The sequence below is a fragment of the Gouania willdenowi genome, chromosome 6 (assembly GCF_900634775.1).
Source record: "Gouania willdenowi chromosome 6, fGouWil2.1, whole genome shotgun sequence".
NCBI classification, from domain to species: domain Eukaryota; kingdom Metazoa; phylum Chordata; class Actinopteri; order Blenniiformes; family Gobiesocidae; genus Gouania; species Gouania willdenowi.
Window position 1 is genome coordinate 26,917,084 of NC_041049.1, and position 16,668 is coordinate 26,933,751.

At 43.2% G+C, this 16,668-nt stretch overlaps 1 protein-coding gene across 6 annotated transcripts in view; it reads left to right on the forward strand.

Moving 5' to 3' along the window:
- kcnc2 (potassium voltage-gated channel, Shaw-related subfamily, member 2) overlaps nt 1–14,988 on the forward strand; it is a 137,132-nt gene extending 122,144 nt beyond the window's left edge. The window contains exons 2-6 of one of the 6 annotated variants that reach the window (XR_003674253.1): nt 831–1,764; nt 4,250–4,420; nt 4,681–4,742; nt 11,464–11,560; nt 13,442–13,457. Coding sequence is in view for 5 of the 6 variants with exons in the window: in XM_028449180.1 (XP_028304981.1) it covers nt 831–1,764; nt 4,250–4,420; nt 10,539–10,675 (1,242 nt within the window). In the remaining variant the exon portion in view is untranslated. Of the gene's footprint in view, nt 1–830; nt 1,765–4,249; nt 4,421–4,680; nt 5,083–10,538; nt 11,326–11,463; nt 11,561–13,441 lie in introns of those variants that run through there. The other 5 variants (XM_028449182.1, XM_028449184.1, XM_028449185.1 and 2 more) reach the window with 5 other exon arrangements.
- The last annotated feature ends 1,680 nt before the right edge of the window (nt 14,989–16,668 follow it).

Consider the following 16,668-nt stretch of genomic DNA (forward strand, 5'->3'; position numbering starts at 1 on the left):
GCAAGCGAGGATGCAGGTGCTGGCCTACGTCATTGAACACTGCATTAGCATTAACCTAGCATTAGCATTAAGCTAGCATTAACATTAGCTTTAGTTAGCATCAACATTAACTAGCATTAACATAGCATTAGCATTATCCCAGCATTAACTTAGCATTAACATTAGCCTATCATCAGACAGATGAAGATTTTAAAAGTTGAATGGTTGAAATATGTTGAAGAATGGCTGAACAGCTGAAGTTCAAAGTTGAAGCCTTCAAATTTTAAAACACTGAAGTTCCCAATCAAAATGAATAAAGGAATTTTTCACACATTTTGATATCTTAATTGTCAAAATCGGGCAAACACTGAAGGAGTTCAAACGCGCCAAAATTTCTGTGATGGAGGCAAAAAACGGATAACAATAGTGAGGATTCCTCCTGCATCCTTTAAGATTATTTTGATGCATCATTCTTCCAGCAGTGTTATTTTTTCCTTTAAATGTTTTTTTTTTTTTTTTTTAAGTATTTTGTTATCTTCTATGTGTATGTTTTAATCCCTGTACTACCTCCCCTTTGCTTCTCTGACAACATCCCACTCCACTCCTAAGAAGGTATGACTGCGTTGCAAGCTTTCCATTTTCTCTAGGAGCACAGCAAAACATTGGTTTATTTGACTACTCTTCTCCCAAGTGCAAGTTCATAATGATGCTAATTAATTAAATCTCCCTAGCTCTAGTCACTTGTTAAAAAAAATAATGAAATGACTGATGTTGGGACTGGTCCTAAATGCCTACCTGTTAAAGAAATAGACGGTAACATGTGGTCTCTCTTGTCTCTTTCTCTCTTGCAGTTTATTGCTTTTGCTTCACTATTTTTCATCCTGGTGTCCATCACTACCTTCTGCCTGGAAACTCATGAGGCTTTCAACAAAATCATCAACAAGACCGAGCTGGTCCGGAACAGCAGCGTGCCCGACTCAGGCCCTCAGTACGAGATTGAAACTGATCCTGCGCTGACATACGTAGAAGGTGTTTGTGTCTTCTGGTTCACCATTGAGTTCCTTGTGCGAGTGACATTTTGTCCAGTCAAATTGGAGTTTGTTAAGAGTGTTCTCAACATCATTGACTTTGTGGCTATTCTGCCTTTCTACTTGGAAGTAGGGCTGAGCGGTCTTTCTTCAAAGGCTGCCAAGGACGTGTTGGGTTTCCTCAGGGTGGTGCGTTTTGTTCGTATCCTACGTATATTCAAGCTAACACGTCATTTCATGGGACTAAGAGTGTTGGGCCACACGTTAAGGGCTAGCACCAATGAATTTCTGCTGCTCATTATCTTCCTGGCATTGGGAGTGTTAATATTTGCAACCATGATTTACTACGCTGAACGAATCGGCGCCAAGCCCAATGACCCAACTGCTGCACTCCACACAAAGTTCAAGAACATCCCCATTGGATTTTGGTGGGCTGTGGTGACCATGACTACACTGGGTTATGGTGATATGTATCCAGAGACCTGGTCAGGAATGGTGGTGGGCGCCTTGTGTGCCTTGGCTGGAGTATTAACAATAGCCATGCCAGTGCCTGTTATTGTCAATAACTTTGGGATGTACTACTCTCTGGCAATGGCCAAGCAGAAACTGCCGAAGAAGAGGAAGAAGCACATCCCTCAGGTGGTGCAGGGAAGCTCTCCTTCTTACTGCAAAGCTGATCTCAACACCACCTGCAATAGCACTCAAGGTGACCTGTGCCACATCAGAGGGGGCAGGGTACTAGAACGCAACCGTTCAGGTAAGATCATATGGTCAAAACAAGGCCTTATGGAAAAGGATACATTAAGGCAGTGGTTCCCAAACTGGTGGGCATGCCCCCCTGGAGGGGCATCAAAACAGCAGGGTTGTAAAGGGGGTGGGGGCGAGACGGGGCCTTGTTGATCATTGAGCATGAAAAATAAAAATAGTATTTTCTTCTTTGCACTTAATTATCTTTTGTTTGCCCAGTTAATGTAATTTTTTAATGAGTTTTGAAGAAGAATAGTCACAGTTTGTATCTTTTTCAATAAAGGTTACATTTTGTACCCTTTTTGTTAATTTTGTTGTGATTGCGTGGGTGGTGGGTGGAACAAAAGGTGCAACAGATTAAGTTTGAGAACCACTGCATTAAGGGCTTTCATGTTAGCAGTTCATTTCAGATCACAATAAAGGTTGTTATTAATGAAGTGACATTAAAGGTGAAGTCTGCAATTTTGTCACACTTGCAAGATTTCAGCTAGCAAGCCCTCCTCTAAGCTCCACCCTCTCCTTCCCCTTCCGTATGCTCCCATCAGGCCTCCCTCCAAAGCCATGACCCCACATAGCTTGAATATGCATCTAATATAAAAAAAAACAAAGTGGAACAAATAATGAGCTGTCCAACACAAAGACAGCAACATCTGCAACACTTGAGTGTGCAGGCTAAAGAATGGAGGGACAGAAAGGGACTTGGGCAGGAAGAGACATGAAGGCATCTGACTGGTTCTTTCCATTCGGACTGAATGCCAGGGATGATCAGAGTTTTTACAGAATTCCAGCTGCTACAAAGGTCTGATTCTTTTTACTCTTTTTTTCTGAACACAATGTGTTGACTACTGTCAGGATGGAAGGGCCATTTCACACATTATGACAAAAAGTGTTTTTGAACAGGATTGTGGACTCCACCTTTAAAGAGATATAAGATTACTCTGTGTGAACTGGAAATATTTTCGACCTGTGACCCAGAGCTGCTCCCTCACAAGGGGCCAGGCTCGTTCTGTGGCGGTCACAGTAAAAAGGAAACAATAGAAAAGTACTGAGAGTAGAACAGTGCTGCATTCCTAGGTCTGGCTGATAAAAACCAACAACCCTGTAAACAAGTTTTCTTGATTAGGTATTTGTTGTTGGGAGCGTGGCTGTTGGTCCCTCTGGGCCATGTCACTTATTCACTCAGACATGTCTGATATTGATGTAAATTAATGCTGACCACCGTATACAGACTTTCTTTCAATTCCAGTGTCATTAGTCCTGCGGGCAGGTCTGCCGATGTTTTATTCCATTCCCAAGTCTCATATTTAATCATCATAGAAAAACTCAGGCTCATAGGAATACACAAACAGAATCACAAATATACCTTATTGGGAAGAATTACTTGACTTTTTTGGGTATGATTACAAACTGTATTTAAACTATATATATATATATATATTTTTACCAAACTATATTTTATATTCCTTCTATATGAGTCGCCATGCACTAAAGCTTATCTCTGATGATTTGAGGTGCAAGTCTGGGCACCGTAGACGAATGAATCACTCACACCATTGAACCCAACATACATCTTTCATGACTATTTATGGAATCCTGTACAAAAACTACTGGGAAAACATCCCTGGTGATTTCTGGGAAAAGAAACATACTGTATACTTGACAGACAACACAACACGCAAGGAATCATTTCTTCACACTATGCCCCGTGTTTTTTTTAACCTTCGTGACCCAATTACCCCCACTCCCCCAACTGACGGGTGGAACAAGAATTTTGTAAGAAAGACACAAAGGGTGCGTCTTGGGCAAGCTGGGCAATATATCAAGATTCAAGATATATTGAGTTTTCTATTTTGGCGATATAGAAAATTACAATATTGCCTATATCAATATATATACATTTTTATAGCTTATTTTGTTTTACAATACTTGTTTTCGGAGTTGTTGCTTTAAATAACCTCTCAGTGATAATGTGTATATTTTCTTAAGAGGGGTTATTTAATACATGTCCCATTGGAAATCTGTCACCGTCTTTCCTCCCTGTGGGTTTCAAAGCCACATGAGTCTTGTCAAAATAAGCAGGTATAGAAGCTATTTACATGGAATAATAATAATAATAATGCATCAGTTTTATATAGCGCTTTATCATAGACACTCAAAGTCGCTTTACAGAATTAAGGCATTATTCTTTCACTCCACACTTAGTGGAATGACATTAATCCAATGCCAAGTAGGGACAAGTTGTAGGCTGAACATTACATTGAATTCACAAACCATGCTTGTACAACATAAGTTGTAGTTGGCACCTTGATCTGAAATAAAGAGAATAAATTATTACTATAATCCTCATCCAATCATTTAATAAATTCATGGTTTAGAAAATCTTTATGACACAATTGGAGTTATTCAGTTCAGACAATAAAGCTGAACGCAACCAATGTTTGCACTGAAAGGCTGGTGAGAGTGTACTTGTCACACTTGTGTGGCTTTTCTCACAGTTCTGTCAGCCGACTGCAGCGGGAGCAGTGACTTCACCATGTCTTCAGAAGAGAGGGTCCCAATGCGAAGTTCCAGTAGCCGGGAACAGGACTGCCGCAGTGGGGGAACCTGTTTCCTGCTCGCTGCTAGTGACTACACCTGCCCTGCAGACGGAGGGCTACGAAAAACAGGTAAAAACCTGTGGGGTGTCAGCAGCTTCCTATTAAGATAAGTTAACAATCGACTTTTACTCATATTGAGATATTTTAAAGCAGGAGTGTTGTTTGCATAGTGCACTGTACTGATTGACTCCTCTTTCATAGTCCCGGGTTAGGTTTTCTGTCATATTTCCTACAACCAGGGTCAGCACAGATTATGTTAGAGACGACAGAAATTTTCTGATGCACACAAATGTCAGTTCCAATACTCATCAGCTGATTCGTGTCCTCAGTAACAGGAACACCAACATCTCTGGAGGGGGGAAGGCTGTTTGTTCAGCCCTAGTCAGTTCAGGTAATGTAACCTTTGGATCTGCAGCCACGACGCCCCGCAACCGCACACTGAACAAACAATTCTGAGCGTCACCCATGTCCATAGAGCTGACTCAGAACTGTTGTTTTCCGATTAATTTATTCATGTTTTCTAGTTGCCTGAAAACACGTGAATACATTTATGAACTTATGTCAAACATTTTAGCTGAATCCAAGTTCATTGCCCATTTAAAGTATCTGGATAGATTACCTCATGTACCATCTATCTTAAAAGTGGAAAACAGCAGCAGAATTTCACCGACCAAAGTACCTTGTTTTTTAAGATTCACTTGTATATGTGTAATTTTTCCAGCTGAAGAGAATCCTATTGAGTGACTTCAGTAGAGTTATTGATATCCAGATGTAAGTGGATGCTCTGTGAAGGACTGACCAGTCTCTACTTCACATTGCATGTTTTGGTCAGAGTTAGGTGATGGAGTGACCCAAATGCAGAGAGAGATGGAGGAAGCTGGCAGGTGTAGCATTGATGGTAGTCCATTTAATAATAAAACCCCAAAAAAGACACAAGGAAGCCGGCCAGCTGGTCTGGCTCACTCACTTGGTGCACCACACACCCGTACCCAACCCTTGGGGTGCTGGATGGTGGGCCTGAGGGTGGAGGGTGCCGCCGCCTGTGCTACTGAGTAGTGGTGCGGGGGCGGCATTCCCACCTCAAAATGCCCTACCAATCCCTCCAATTTTAATTGCATCTCAACACACCACCACCCGGAGGGTGCGACTACCACTTCCACCCTCCGGATCTATTTGCACCACATACACATATATTGCACCTCATACATTCACTAAACACACACATTCACACAGGGGATAGGGAAGTGCCTCTCCATTGGGGAATGGAGAGGCACCATAACAGGAAGGTGGGTAGGATCACATATTTGGGCCTGTCGGGTGGGGGCCTGATCCCTCTGTTGATGGCTGGGACACCGTGTAGAATGCAAATACATCAGGATGGTGCGGTCGGGCATGGTGGAGCGGTGGGTCTCGGGGGGTGTCCGGGGGTGCTGCTGAGGCCTCTCTTTGCTTGGTCCTTGTCTCGTCTCCTGGTCGCCTTGGGGGCTGTCCTCGGTGTGTACGGGCCCGGGGCGGCCCGCCTCGCCGGTGTGGGGGGTAGGCGCACTGGTGGGTGCTGGCGTTTGTAGCGGGGTTGCTTGGTGCTTCGAGATGATGCTGTTTGCTGGGGGGTGGCGCTAGCTGTTCCGGTGGTTGCGGTTGCCGTCGGCTGCCTGGTAGGTCTGTCCTGCTATCTGCGGATCGGTGGGTGAGTCCGGGGCGCCCTTAGTTGGGGACTGCTGTTCCGCACTGGGTGGGTGCCATTGGAGTGCCTCCCTCCTGCGGTGGCAGCCGCCGGTCGGTCGGTCGGTCGGTCACTCGCGCACCGGTAGGAGGCATTGCCTTGTGGCTTGCGCTGTCCGGTGGGCGGCGGGGCCTGGGCTACTGTCCTTGCGTCTGGGGCTGTGCTGTCCTGCTTGACTGTGGCTGGTTCGTGGGCTGGGTTGGGGGGGGGTGCTCCCCAGGGGGCTTCGCCTGGGGTCTCGCCCTTGGGGGTTCCCGGCCCCGGGGGGGTGCTTTTGGGGACCGGCGGGCTTGGCCGGTCCTGTCGGGGGTCTTCCGGGGTGGGTGGTGCGGGCCGCGCTCCTGCATAACAGTGGGTGCTGCGTGGGGTGGCCCCTGCTTAAGCGGTACCCAAAGTACCGCCTCTGGTTTGCGCGCGCCACATGCCGGTGTGGTGGTTTGGCTGGGCCCTGGGGGGTGGCGGGGGGACTTTAGCAATAACTGAGGTGCATCGCGCTGGCGGTGTCAAAAAAGGGTGACCTGGGGCACTTTGGGGGGCTGGGTCGGTGCACCTGGGGGCTGGTGTGCGGCGTCCCCTCGTGGCCCAGGGCGGCTGGGGGTGTGGTTGTTGTCCTCGGGCATGCTGCTCCCTGCTGGCTCTGGGCCCACTGACGGGTGCCCACCTGCTGCCCATTCATCGCGGCTCTGGCAGTCTGCTGGGCGTGGGCCTTGGCCCCTCTGCTGGGGTCTCGGGCGGGGGGCTCTCTGGGCCCTCCCCTCGGGGGATTGGGTGCAGGGGTGGGGGTGGTGGGGGGCCTTGGGGTTGGGGGGTTGGGGGCGGTGGCAGAGTGCGCCGGCTCTAGGTGCTTTCTTGGGTGTGTATGTGGGGTGGCGGTGGCTGCCTCTCGGCTTGGTGTCTGGGGGGCTGCTCGGCCGGGGGGGGGGGTTGCCTGGGGTCCCTGGCCCCTGCTCTTTCTGCTATTCTGGCTGTGTCCTCGAGTCCAGGGCAGCGCTTGGGTTTACAGTGGCAGTATCTTGCACATACATTGGTCTACGATGCACTAGCATGCCTTGGACTGTGGGATAAAACTTGTAGTGGGCTTAACATTAGACACGTTGATCCCAAATACCTGTTTCAGGTATTACCACTCACTCCTTCCCTCTGCCCACAGCCACCACCATTATAGTTAAGCCTCACGCCTACAACTTCACATCTCACTCTCACTTTACAGTAATCAGCTCCTCCCCACCCTTCCATTTCTCTACCTTGAATCGCTCCTCCCTGCTCTCTTCCCCCTCCACCTCCTCACCTAGGTGTAACACTGCCCTCTCTTTTTATATTCTCCCTTTCATAAAGTGTTTCTTACCCTTCCTTAGAGAGGGCTAGTGATGGTCACAATTATGCAATTTATTTAATTGCAATAACAAAAAAAAAAATTGCATTGCTGTCTAAAAAAGTTTGCACTTCTTGTAGCGTTGACCTTTGACAGCATGTGCAGACAAAAAAAAAAAGAAAAAAAAGGTAGTCCATTTAATAATAAAACCCAAAAAAAGACACAAGGAAGCACAGAGAAAACTGGGAGCAGGGACCAAAACACCACAGGACACAAGGAGGTTGATGTAAGACAATACAATGATCCAGCAAACATTCAGCCTTCAAGCACTCATCTAAATAGTAGAAGAGGCCTGATTGGGAATGGGCCACACCTGGGTGGAAACACGAGGGAGCTAATCAGTCACAAACCAAGCACACAGACATCACTAGAGGGTGGAGCCACAAGCAGGAATACCTGAAACACAAAGACAAGAGTTAAACACAGGAAGCCAGACTCAAACAGAATAAACTAAGACACAGAATAACTGAAAGAGGACCACAAGGGCTAAATAACAACAGAACCTGACAGCTTTTTTACATTTTTTGGCCTGAATAGGCTTCAGTAACTTCATTTGCTTGACTAATTGATATATGTCTAGGAATGACATGTTATTTCAAAGTCTAAAACACATATAGTTAAATGCAGATTATCTACAGTATTTATGAAACACTGCGTTAATCGTCTACTAAGCCACACCTTTGGAAGTGAATTCCCACATTGTATCAAAAAATAATTCAGGCCTAATATTTTGACTCACAGGTCAGGTCTGAGAACTCCAAACTATGCTAGGAGTCTCTCTCTCTCTCTCTCTCTCTCTCTCTCTCTCTCTCTATATATATATATATATATATATATATATATATATATATATAACTTTTAGAAAGTTACTGAAATTGAAACTAATACTTAAATGCTTGATAAAAGAATAATCGTCCAAATATATTTTTGTAGCTTTGGCTGTTGTCAGTTTAAACACTGCTCAAAAACAAAGTCTAGATTGCAAATGTTAGCACTTTTTCTGATCAATATCAGCTTGTACAAATAAATAACTGAATCTGAATTAGACTTACAAAATGATCTAATGTCTAACTTACCTATGTCAGGTAAGTGAGGGTGCTGTCACAGGATGAGATTTAAGATGTGGTGACCCAACAAAGCAGGGAGCCCACAGCCTGGTTATTTGGCATATAAAATAAATAGTTGAACGATAATAGCAAACAGCCCTGAAACAGCAGCTTTACAGATTAGAGTTGGAGAAGATTGTTCCTAAACAGATGCCTTACTGAAAATCATATGATTTTACAGGATTTAGCTTTCGGTTGTAGCCTTTATTCGTATATTTCCCCACAGTTTGTCAGACACTAAGTATCGATTAAAACCACTGCTTCACAGTGGAGACAATGAACATTTTAGTGAGGAGCTTGCATGATGTCTGTGGGGTTTTTTCCAGGTGCTTTGGTTTTCTTCTACAATGTAAAATAAAATATGTTAGGTTGATTGGAGTTTTTAAATGGCCAGTAGGTGTAAATGGTTGAGTTAATGTTTGTTGGCTTTGGGAGAAATGGGCATGTTGTCTATACAGAGACAATGTTACCATTTAGCTTAAAGTGGGTGCATAACAAATGAATGAATAAAGGTCATTATCCAGAAATCCTCTTAGTAGTTCTATGTTATCTCAACAGCAGAGAGCTCACTCAGCAGAACACAGGTCATTCCACAGACAAATTATGTTTTCAGCACATTTAAAGTCTAGTGTAAACATTAGATTTTGGTCAGAAATACATGTGAGGCCTGAAGCATCTTTGCTACAGTAAATCAATTCCTGCTCTTTATCTGAAGCATCTAAGGCGATAAGGTTGTGCTAATCTGCACTATAGCGATTGAGCTTTAAGCATGGGCTGATTGCCCTCTATCTGAAGTGAACTGCCTCTCAGAGAGGCTATTTTAACTGACTTTAATGTTATAGCTCCATAGAAAGGCACTGCTACTGTTTTCCATCCAAAGCAGACTGACAGTGCTTCAATGGATATTAAATTAGCCCTAAAAGCTCAACTACATGGGGTTCAACATTGGTGCTTCAGTCGGGAGACCACTGCTGTTCTTGCTGCCACACAGACACAAATGCGTCAAAGATGGATGAAGGAGACTCATTTCACTTCCAATGAAACAGATGATGGCATGCTGTATGGTAATGAGGCACGGCTCCACTAGCAGTTCTTCATCAGTTTTTACTGTTATGACTCATGAATGATTTGGCTGGCATGCTTGTGTTCTTTGCACTGAATGCAAATTCACCAGTGTGCATTCCATGCTCTGTGTATATAAGAGCTGTGAGGAAATGTGAAAACATTGAATGAAGGTGATTTTTAATCATTCTCATCATCATCAGGATGTGCAACCTGAATGTATACTGACTGTCTTCACCTCCTGCTGCTGAATGTAGGCTTGTGAACTTATTGCTTGAGTTGTTTGTTATGTTTAGGAAAAACATCTGTTAATGTTTACCAAGATAAAATTTGTAATTCAAGAGTTAAATATGTTGTTTTTGATTAATATTTATATCACCAACAGTCTGTTGATAGCAGGCAACATTTTTGGAGGCGGAGCTGTTATAGAGGATCTTGCAAATGGGTTAGTATAGTGATGGATGGTTTCGGAGTGTTTTTTTAAATTATTTTAACATTATGAGTATATTGTTTAAAACGAAGGCCTTGAGCTATCTGTACAATGTCTTATTTACTGCATTATACAGACAGGCATGATTAGTCATATCAATATGTTAGTTGCTTACTGGTGTTATCAAATTCTTTGTTACGGTTCATAAAATAACATTTTCTTATTTTGAAGTAGTTCCACCTCCAAAAATGGCCTGAGTTCACTAGCCTTGTTGTCACTGTAGGGGATTTTTAGCGGTGCATTCACTCACCATACAGTACACTGTTCCTACTGCTCTGTCTCACTCCTGTCTCCTGTGTGTCTCGGCTCACCTGGCTGGTTCGGACTCGGATCGTTGCCTGCCTGCCTGCCTGCCTGTGTGTGCTCATGTCCTGTTCCTGCACTACTTCAACCAACACCTTCACCACCACCCTTTGTCGCCCCCTCAACTGAAGGCTTTGAGAAATCCCGGAGCTTGAACAACATATCAGGCATCGCCGGTAACACCCTGCGGTTGTCTCCTGTGACATCGCCCTATGGATCACCCTGTCCACTGCGGCGCTCTCGCTCCCCTATTCCCTCCATCCTGTGAGACGTCCAGGACTCAAACTTCCATTTGGCATCAGAAATTAACTCTGCTGATTGTTTTAGAAAATACAAGATCATATTGATGTAGCAAAGACTAATGTGCAGTAGGCCTACATGGGCAACCTAATCTATTAGTCATCAGCTCTCCCCATGTGAGTCGGTCCTCCTGTTTCACTTGAACTTTCCTCCTATTCTGCAATAAAAGAACTCTGAGTGGTGGCTTCAAAAGTAGCAGCCATACCATATAATCAAGTACATGACAATTATCAGGGATATTAGACTGTACTAAATTTAGTTACCAGAAAGATGTGCTTCCGAAAAAAGGGGTTGTTGCTTCATATTTACATCACTGAACTGTACGTGTTTAACTCTGCACTGCTTGTGTTTCTGCATGGATCATCCTGTAGCCATTGTCTGCCAGCCTTGCATTGAGTGATGTCAGGAAGGTGAGCTGGAGGGTTTCTGGGTAAATTCACATGTAAGATGTTTGATCTTTGATATTGACATGGCAGGACTAGGTGGACACACCTATCACATTTCATTTTATTTGCCAGATGTGTTTTGGTTTCTGCTCACCTTCCCATCCTAATTAACACAGACACACACACACACACACACACACACACACACACACACACACACACACACACACACGCACACACACACACACACACACACACACACACACACACACACACACACACACACACACACATTTGTTATCTTCTATTATTTTTTCCCCCATAACAGAGAATCACCAAAGTTGTTGTTTCTCTGGCTGTTTACTCACAGATAACTGCAAAGAGGTTGTCTTTACTGGTTTCACACAAGCAGAGAGCCGCATCTTATCTTAATGGCATGAGGAAAAAGGCACCGCCATGGTGATAAGGTAAACATCTGATATTGGGGGGTAAGGGTGCACAGCCAAACACTCACTGTAGCTCACTCACCTCTAGTTTTCATTTCACTGGATATGACAAAGACAGTCTTTGTTTTTCATTTAATACAGAACACAACTTTAGCTGTAAATACAACACTGGATGAATTGATTTTTACACTGTTTCTCCTTCCATTATTTTAAGAAGGCGACCCTCTGTTCCCTTAAAAGTCAATATATATGTAATTCAATCTAATTTAAAAAAAAAAAACCTAAACACTCATTTTTCATTGGCATGATGTTACAATTCCCCCGGCTGTATTTGGAGTTTCCCACTGTTGTACACACATAGACACCGGCAGACGCATAGTACACATGCCGCAGACAGGGAGAAATAGTGTTGTAGGTTAAAAAGATAAGCCACGTTACAGCTTGTTCTACTAGAGGTATTTGTGATTTAGTCAAACTGTTAAACAGCTTGCTGGGTGATTTTACATGATTTAATTGTAGATAAGTTGTTGATCATGTAATTAGCCTCACGGTTGTTTTTAAGAACTGAAAAAGTACAATCATGGAAATTGGGAAGGAAACTTCTAGAACAAAAAAAAATCAACTTTAAAACTACTAGTTGTATGGTTTTTGTGAGAATTGTTAGAGGAAAAACGTATCTCATCAGGAGAAATTCAATGCACAGACTCCAGATTACCAGACATTTCATCTTTATTATTGGATGTAGTCCGTAACTTTCAGATCCCTCTCTCCTCACCCTCAGAGTAGCTAACAAGCTAACGTTAGCCCGACAGCAACATCACAGTAATATAGCATGCACTGTTAAAAGCCTATTACTGCAGCGCTTCTCCCTCTCAATGTGCACACATCAATCTAGCAGCAGCAGTGTAAAAACACTGTCACTCACAGCAGCCCACACGGAACACACACACGAACAAACAACACATGCACTACTGAGTTCTAGTGTAACAATTACAAATCAAAGATAATGTAAATCAAGCAGCAGTAATTACCTTTCAAGCAGAAAAGTCACCAATTCCATCTTCTACTCCTCCAGACCATACACTGTAAAAAGACGGCGCTCCAGGCACTACCTTGCTATGATCTTTGCTGTGTTTTGGCCACGGCGGAAAGGGGTGGGGCCTGTGAGCAACAGCTGTCAGATAGCCCATCAAACACAATCCTGGCTCTGATTGGTTCTTTTTGCTCAGTCGCGGTGCATTCTGGCAATCTGCCAAAGGCTGCAGGAGCAAGAGGGGGGCTCAATGAGTCTGTTTTTTTCACACAAACTACTAGTTTCATGTAAGGCTGACTTTACATAGTGACAGCTTTAGCAAATATGACAAAAAGTCACTTTTATAAGAGTTACAGACTGCACCTTTAATCTTATATTTGAAAACAGAATGTGGAATTTTAATTTGACTCACCTTTCTTCAAAGGTTAAAGAAAATAATTAGCTTGCACCTAGATCTGCCAAATAACGTAGACAAGGTCCGTACATTAAAGCATCACTCATGTAATAAACCAAAGACTGTTTGTTTGCTTTGTTGGAAGGATACATTTTTTGTTTTTGTTCTCATTAATTAAACTAAGTATTTCATTCACTAACATATATGAAAGGTATAAATGCATCATCTAGCCTTGCCTGTCCCTACAGTATATCTGTAAAGCAGCAGAGGGTTGCTTGGCAACTGACTCCCAGCTTGAGGCATCTTCCCTGTGGCAAAATACTCCAGCAAATACAACAAAGGAAAAGCCCTTTTAAGAATGATTATCTTCACGCACTAATGCATTAAATCACTTGTTGTCATGTTGTGCATTAAATTAGTCTTTTGCATTTTAGTGCATTTCTGATATTTAGAACTGTTTTTATATTTTATTTAGACTATTCATTTCCTATTTGACTGACGATGGCATAAGACTCATCAGTATGAGGACCTATTGTCACGGGCGGACACGTTTAGGAGCCAGGACTTCACTCCTGTGGGGCAGAAAAGGACGAAGATGCACACTAAAGCTACTGCTGGAGTGCCATTCACCTCAAGGTTCAGCAAGCAGGACAAGGACTTGTTGTTCAGATAAATGTTGGGAAGATTTTTTTGGGTTTTTGTCCTCTATTTCAAACCCATGGAGGGAATACAGGAGAGCCATGCGAGGACACGTCCTTAAAAAGAGACTCTGTACTGAATAATGACAGTTCCTGTAAATAATAGCAGCACACAGCACATCTGGGCCTCAAGGCTTCCACCAGTCTTTCAATGGCCAGTCAGCTAACTGAGTAACAACAGGTTACTGAAATGCACCATGATGCTCAATCACACGCAATAAGCGTATTCAGATGTATCATTTGAGGCACTTTGTGTTCTAAAAATGGACTGTATTCATAAATGAAGTTCCTCATACAGTAAATACTGTATAGAGACAGATGTGTTCAGTCAAATAAGTGTGGCAATAGGCCCACCTCTGCTTTGTTTCCCTGGTAATTTCCGTAGATTTAATGCTCTGCTGTACGTAAATGTTTGTGTATCTGAAAAGTTAAGGCCTACGAGGTTGTTACTCTTCCAGTGAAAAGAATTAGCACAAACAGAGCAGTCAGAGCCCCCAGACCTTGTGGTGCAGCTGCCGTTGTAGAAGCCCCCTCACTGCTGTCCATTAATCATGCAACTTTGCGTGAGTACTGCAAAAACTTCCCAGGTTATTCTTAATACAAAAACACTGCATAGCCTGATACTTCCGAACTCCATTCCCTTTGGTGGAGGTGGAGCAAAAGTGTAGCTGAAGTTAACCAAGTTCTAAGGTGGGACTTCTAGAATGGCTATATCTGCACAGTAGCAATCCCCAACAATCAGATCGCTTTTGGAATAAAGCATCCCAAATCGTATTGCACCGACCCACACTGTGATTTCAGCAGCTTGTCCAAACATGAAGTGTATTAAACTACACTGAGAATGCAGCCAGTAGGATAGCTGTGCAAGTGTCACCGTGTCCAACAATCCTCTCTGTGTAGTACACACGCTGCTTCACTCTGTAACTCTACAAAAAGGTTACTGTTCTTTGCGTATTTCTAGAATGATGTGGTGACTTTAAAAAGTGTTTATTTTTTGAATCCATATCATGTATTTTTGTGTCTTACTGTTGAGTACATGGATCTTACCTGTGACAGTCATTGTGGTCGAACGCTGTGCTTCTCCATCGTGTCCTCAAACTGTCAGGCTTCATATTCCAGTTCACGTTTCGTACGTTTTACTGTAAAAAAGATTCTAGTTTGAAGTCTGTGTTTGTGGAGACTTTTGTTGGCCTTCTAAAGTGCATGCTGAAAAAAAAATACAATGTCAACTTGTAAAAAGATGGTGACATATAAAAACGATGTGTAAAGAGTAAAGGTAAATGCTATGTGAGAGATTCACATAAACTATTTATCTTTTCACAAATGGTCTCTTTCATTGTGTGGGACGTGTTTTCTTACTCGCCAAATGTTTTGAGGTTCCTGTACGATGAAACAACACTAATGGCTCATTGACACCAAACACGTCCAAAGCGTCAGGTGTACATACACAATATATGGTGGACGTGCTCCTAGGAGCATTGAGAGGTTCCGCTGCGCATCCCACGCCTCCTGTGCGGTGTGTTTTGAAACTTTACACGCGGCGGACATGGCGCGTTTTTTGAAATTTCAAGATTTTGACGTGCAACTGGCGCATTCAATGCGGCTGACGCTACTGTTGGGATTGTTGAACATCAACCACGTGGCACGTCGACCAATCAGGAGCTTTCCCCAACCGTGACGAATTCCGAATAATGAAAAAAAAACACTAACTGGAGACAGATGGACCGGGGCCCTTCTGCTGGAATAGAGCGCCTGTAGTTGGTGTCCTGGTAGGAGATGCGAGCGCCGATGCGGGTCAGCAGGTCGTCAAACTGGGCCCGGAAGAGACTCAAATAGTACTGAAAGTGACTTTCGTCCGAGCGCAGCTCTGGTGAATCCAGAAATGACGCCGAGACGCCATTCAACAACGTTGTCTGGCTTTATTTATTAAATAAAACCAAGCCACTCTTTTGATAATGTAGAAGCGATGAAATGGAGTCGGAGGCGTTGTGTTGAGCAAGGAACTCCAAACTTTATTTTCCATTAAACCACCCTCCTCTAGGGCCCTCTAACATCACAGTGCACACACTGAGTCACACCAAAATACATCCGACCGGAAACACTGCCTTCTCAACATGATAATGTCAATAATGTCGACTTCATAATCACTGGGTGAATTATGAACATAACTGATGGCCACAATATCATCCACTGTATGGATACCATGGGCAACAGAGAAGCCCCTCCCCTAAACGTGTGCAACGACGGGCGTGAGGCAGAATTTTAATGCCCGAAACACGTTTGGTGTGAACACAGCATAATAACTTGATTACACTGATCAGCCATCAGAACATGACCACAGTGATGATTTTTAATTTTAATTTATTGATATAAAAGGGACAATGTATATTAATAAACAGACATGCTGTAAATGAGCAACAGTTTGCCAAAAGAGGCTAGTTTTCATCTGGTGTCCCTGGCCAGATTATAAAGGGCAACCTAGAATGTAAAAGGTATTAAATATAGAGAGAATACAACATGACAAAGTATGACAAATGACAATAATTATTGATAAAACAAAACACTAAGCCTAAACAATATCATAATCAAGACATTTTAAGCAAGTTTGGAGAACCAACAATCTGTCACGCTATAACAACTCTCAATTTAGAGATTTTTCTATCAGAATCAACACTTTGATGCATTGAGCACTAAAATACACTGATCTCAGTCTGATACTGCAGCATCGTCTACAAGTCCAACCCAGGAAAAAAACTTCACAACTTTGAGGACTTCAATGATCTGCTGCTACCACTACACACCTTCGGGTTCAACAAAAGGTTAGACATGTGCTCATAGGGTTATATTTGATCAGTGTAAATTGGTTCTTACTTGATGCACCAAATGATGCAAGCCAGCTGTTTGAGTTTATTTTGTAGCCCTTTCAGATCTCTATGCATGCAACAATGCTATTTAATTCTTGTTCTACTTGTAATAACATTTATTTAAAAGTTAAGTCCAAATA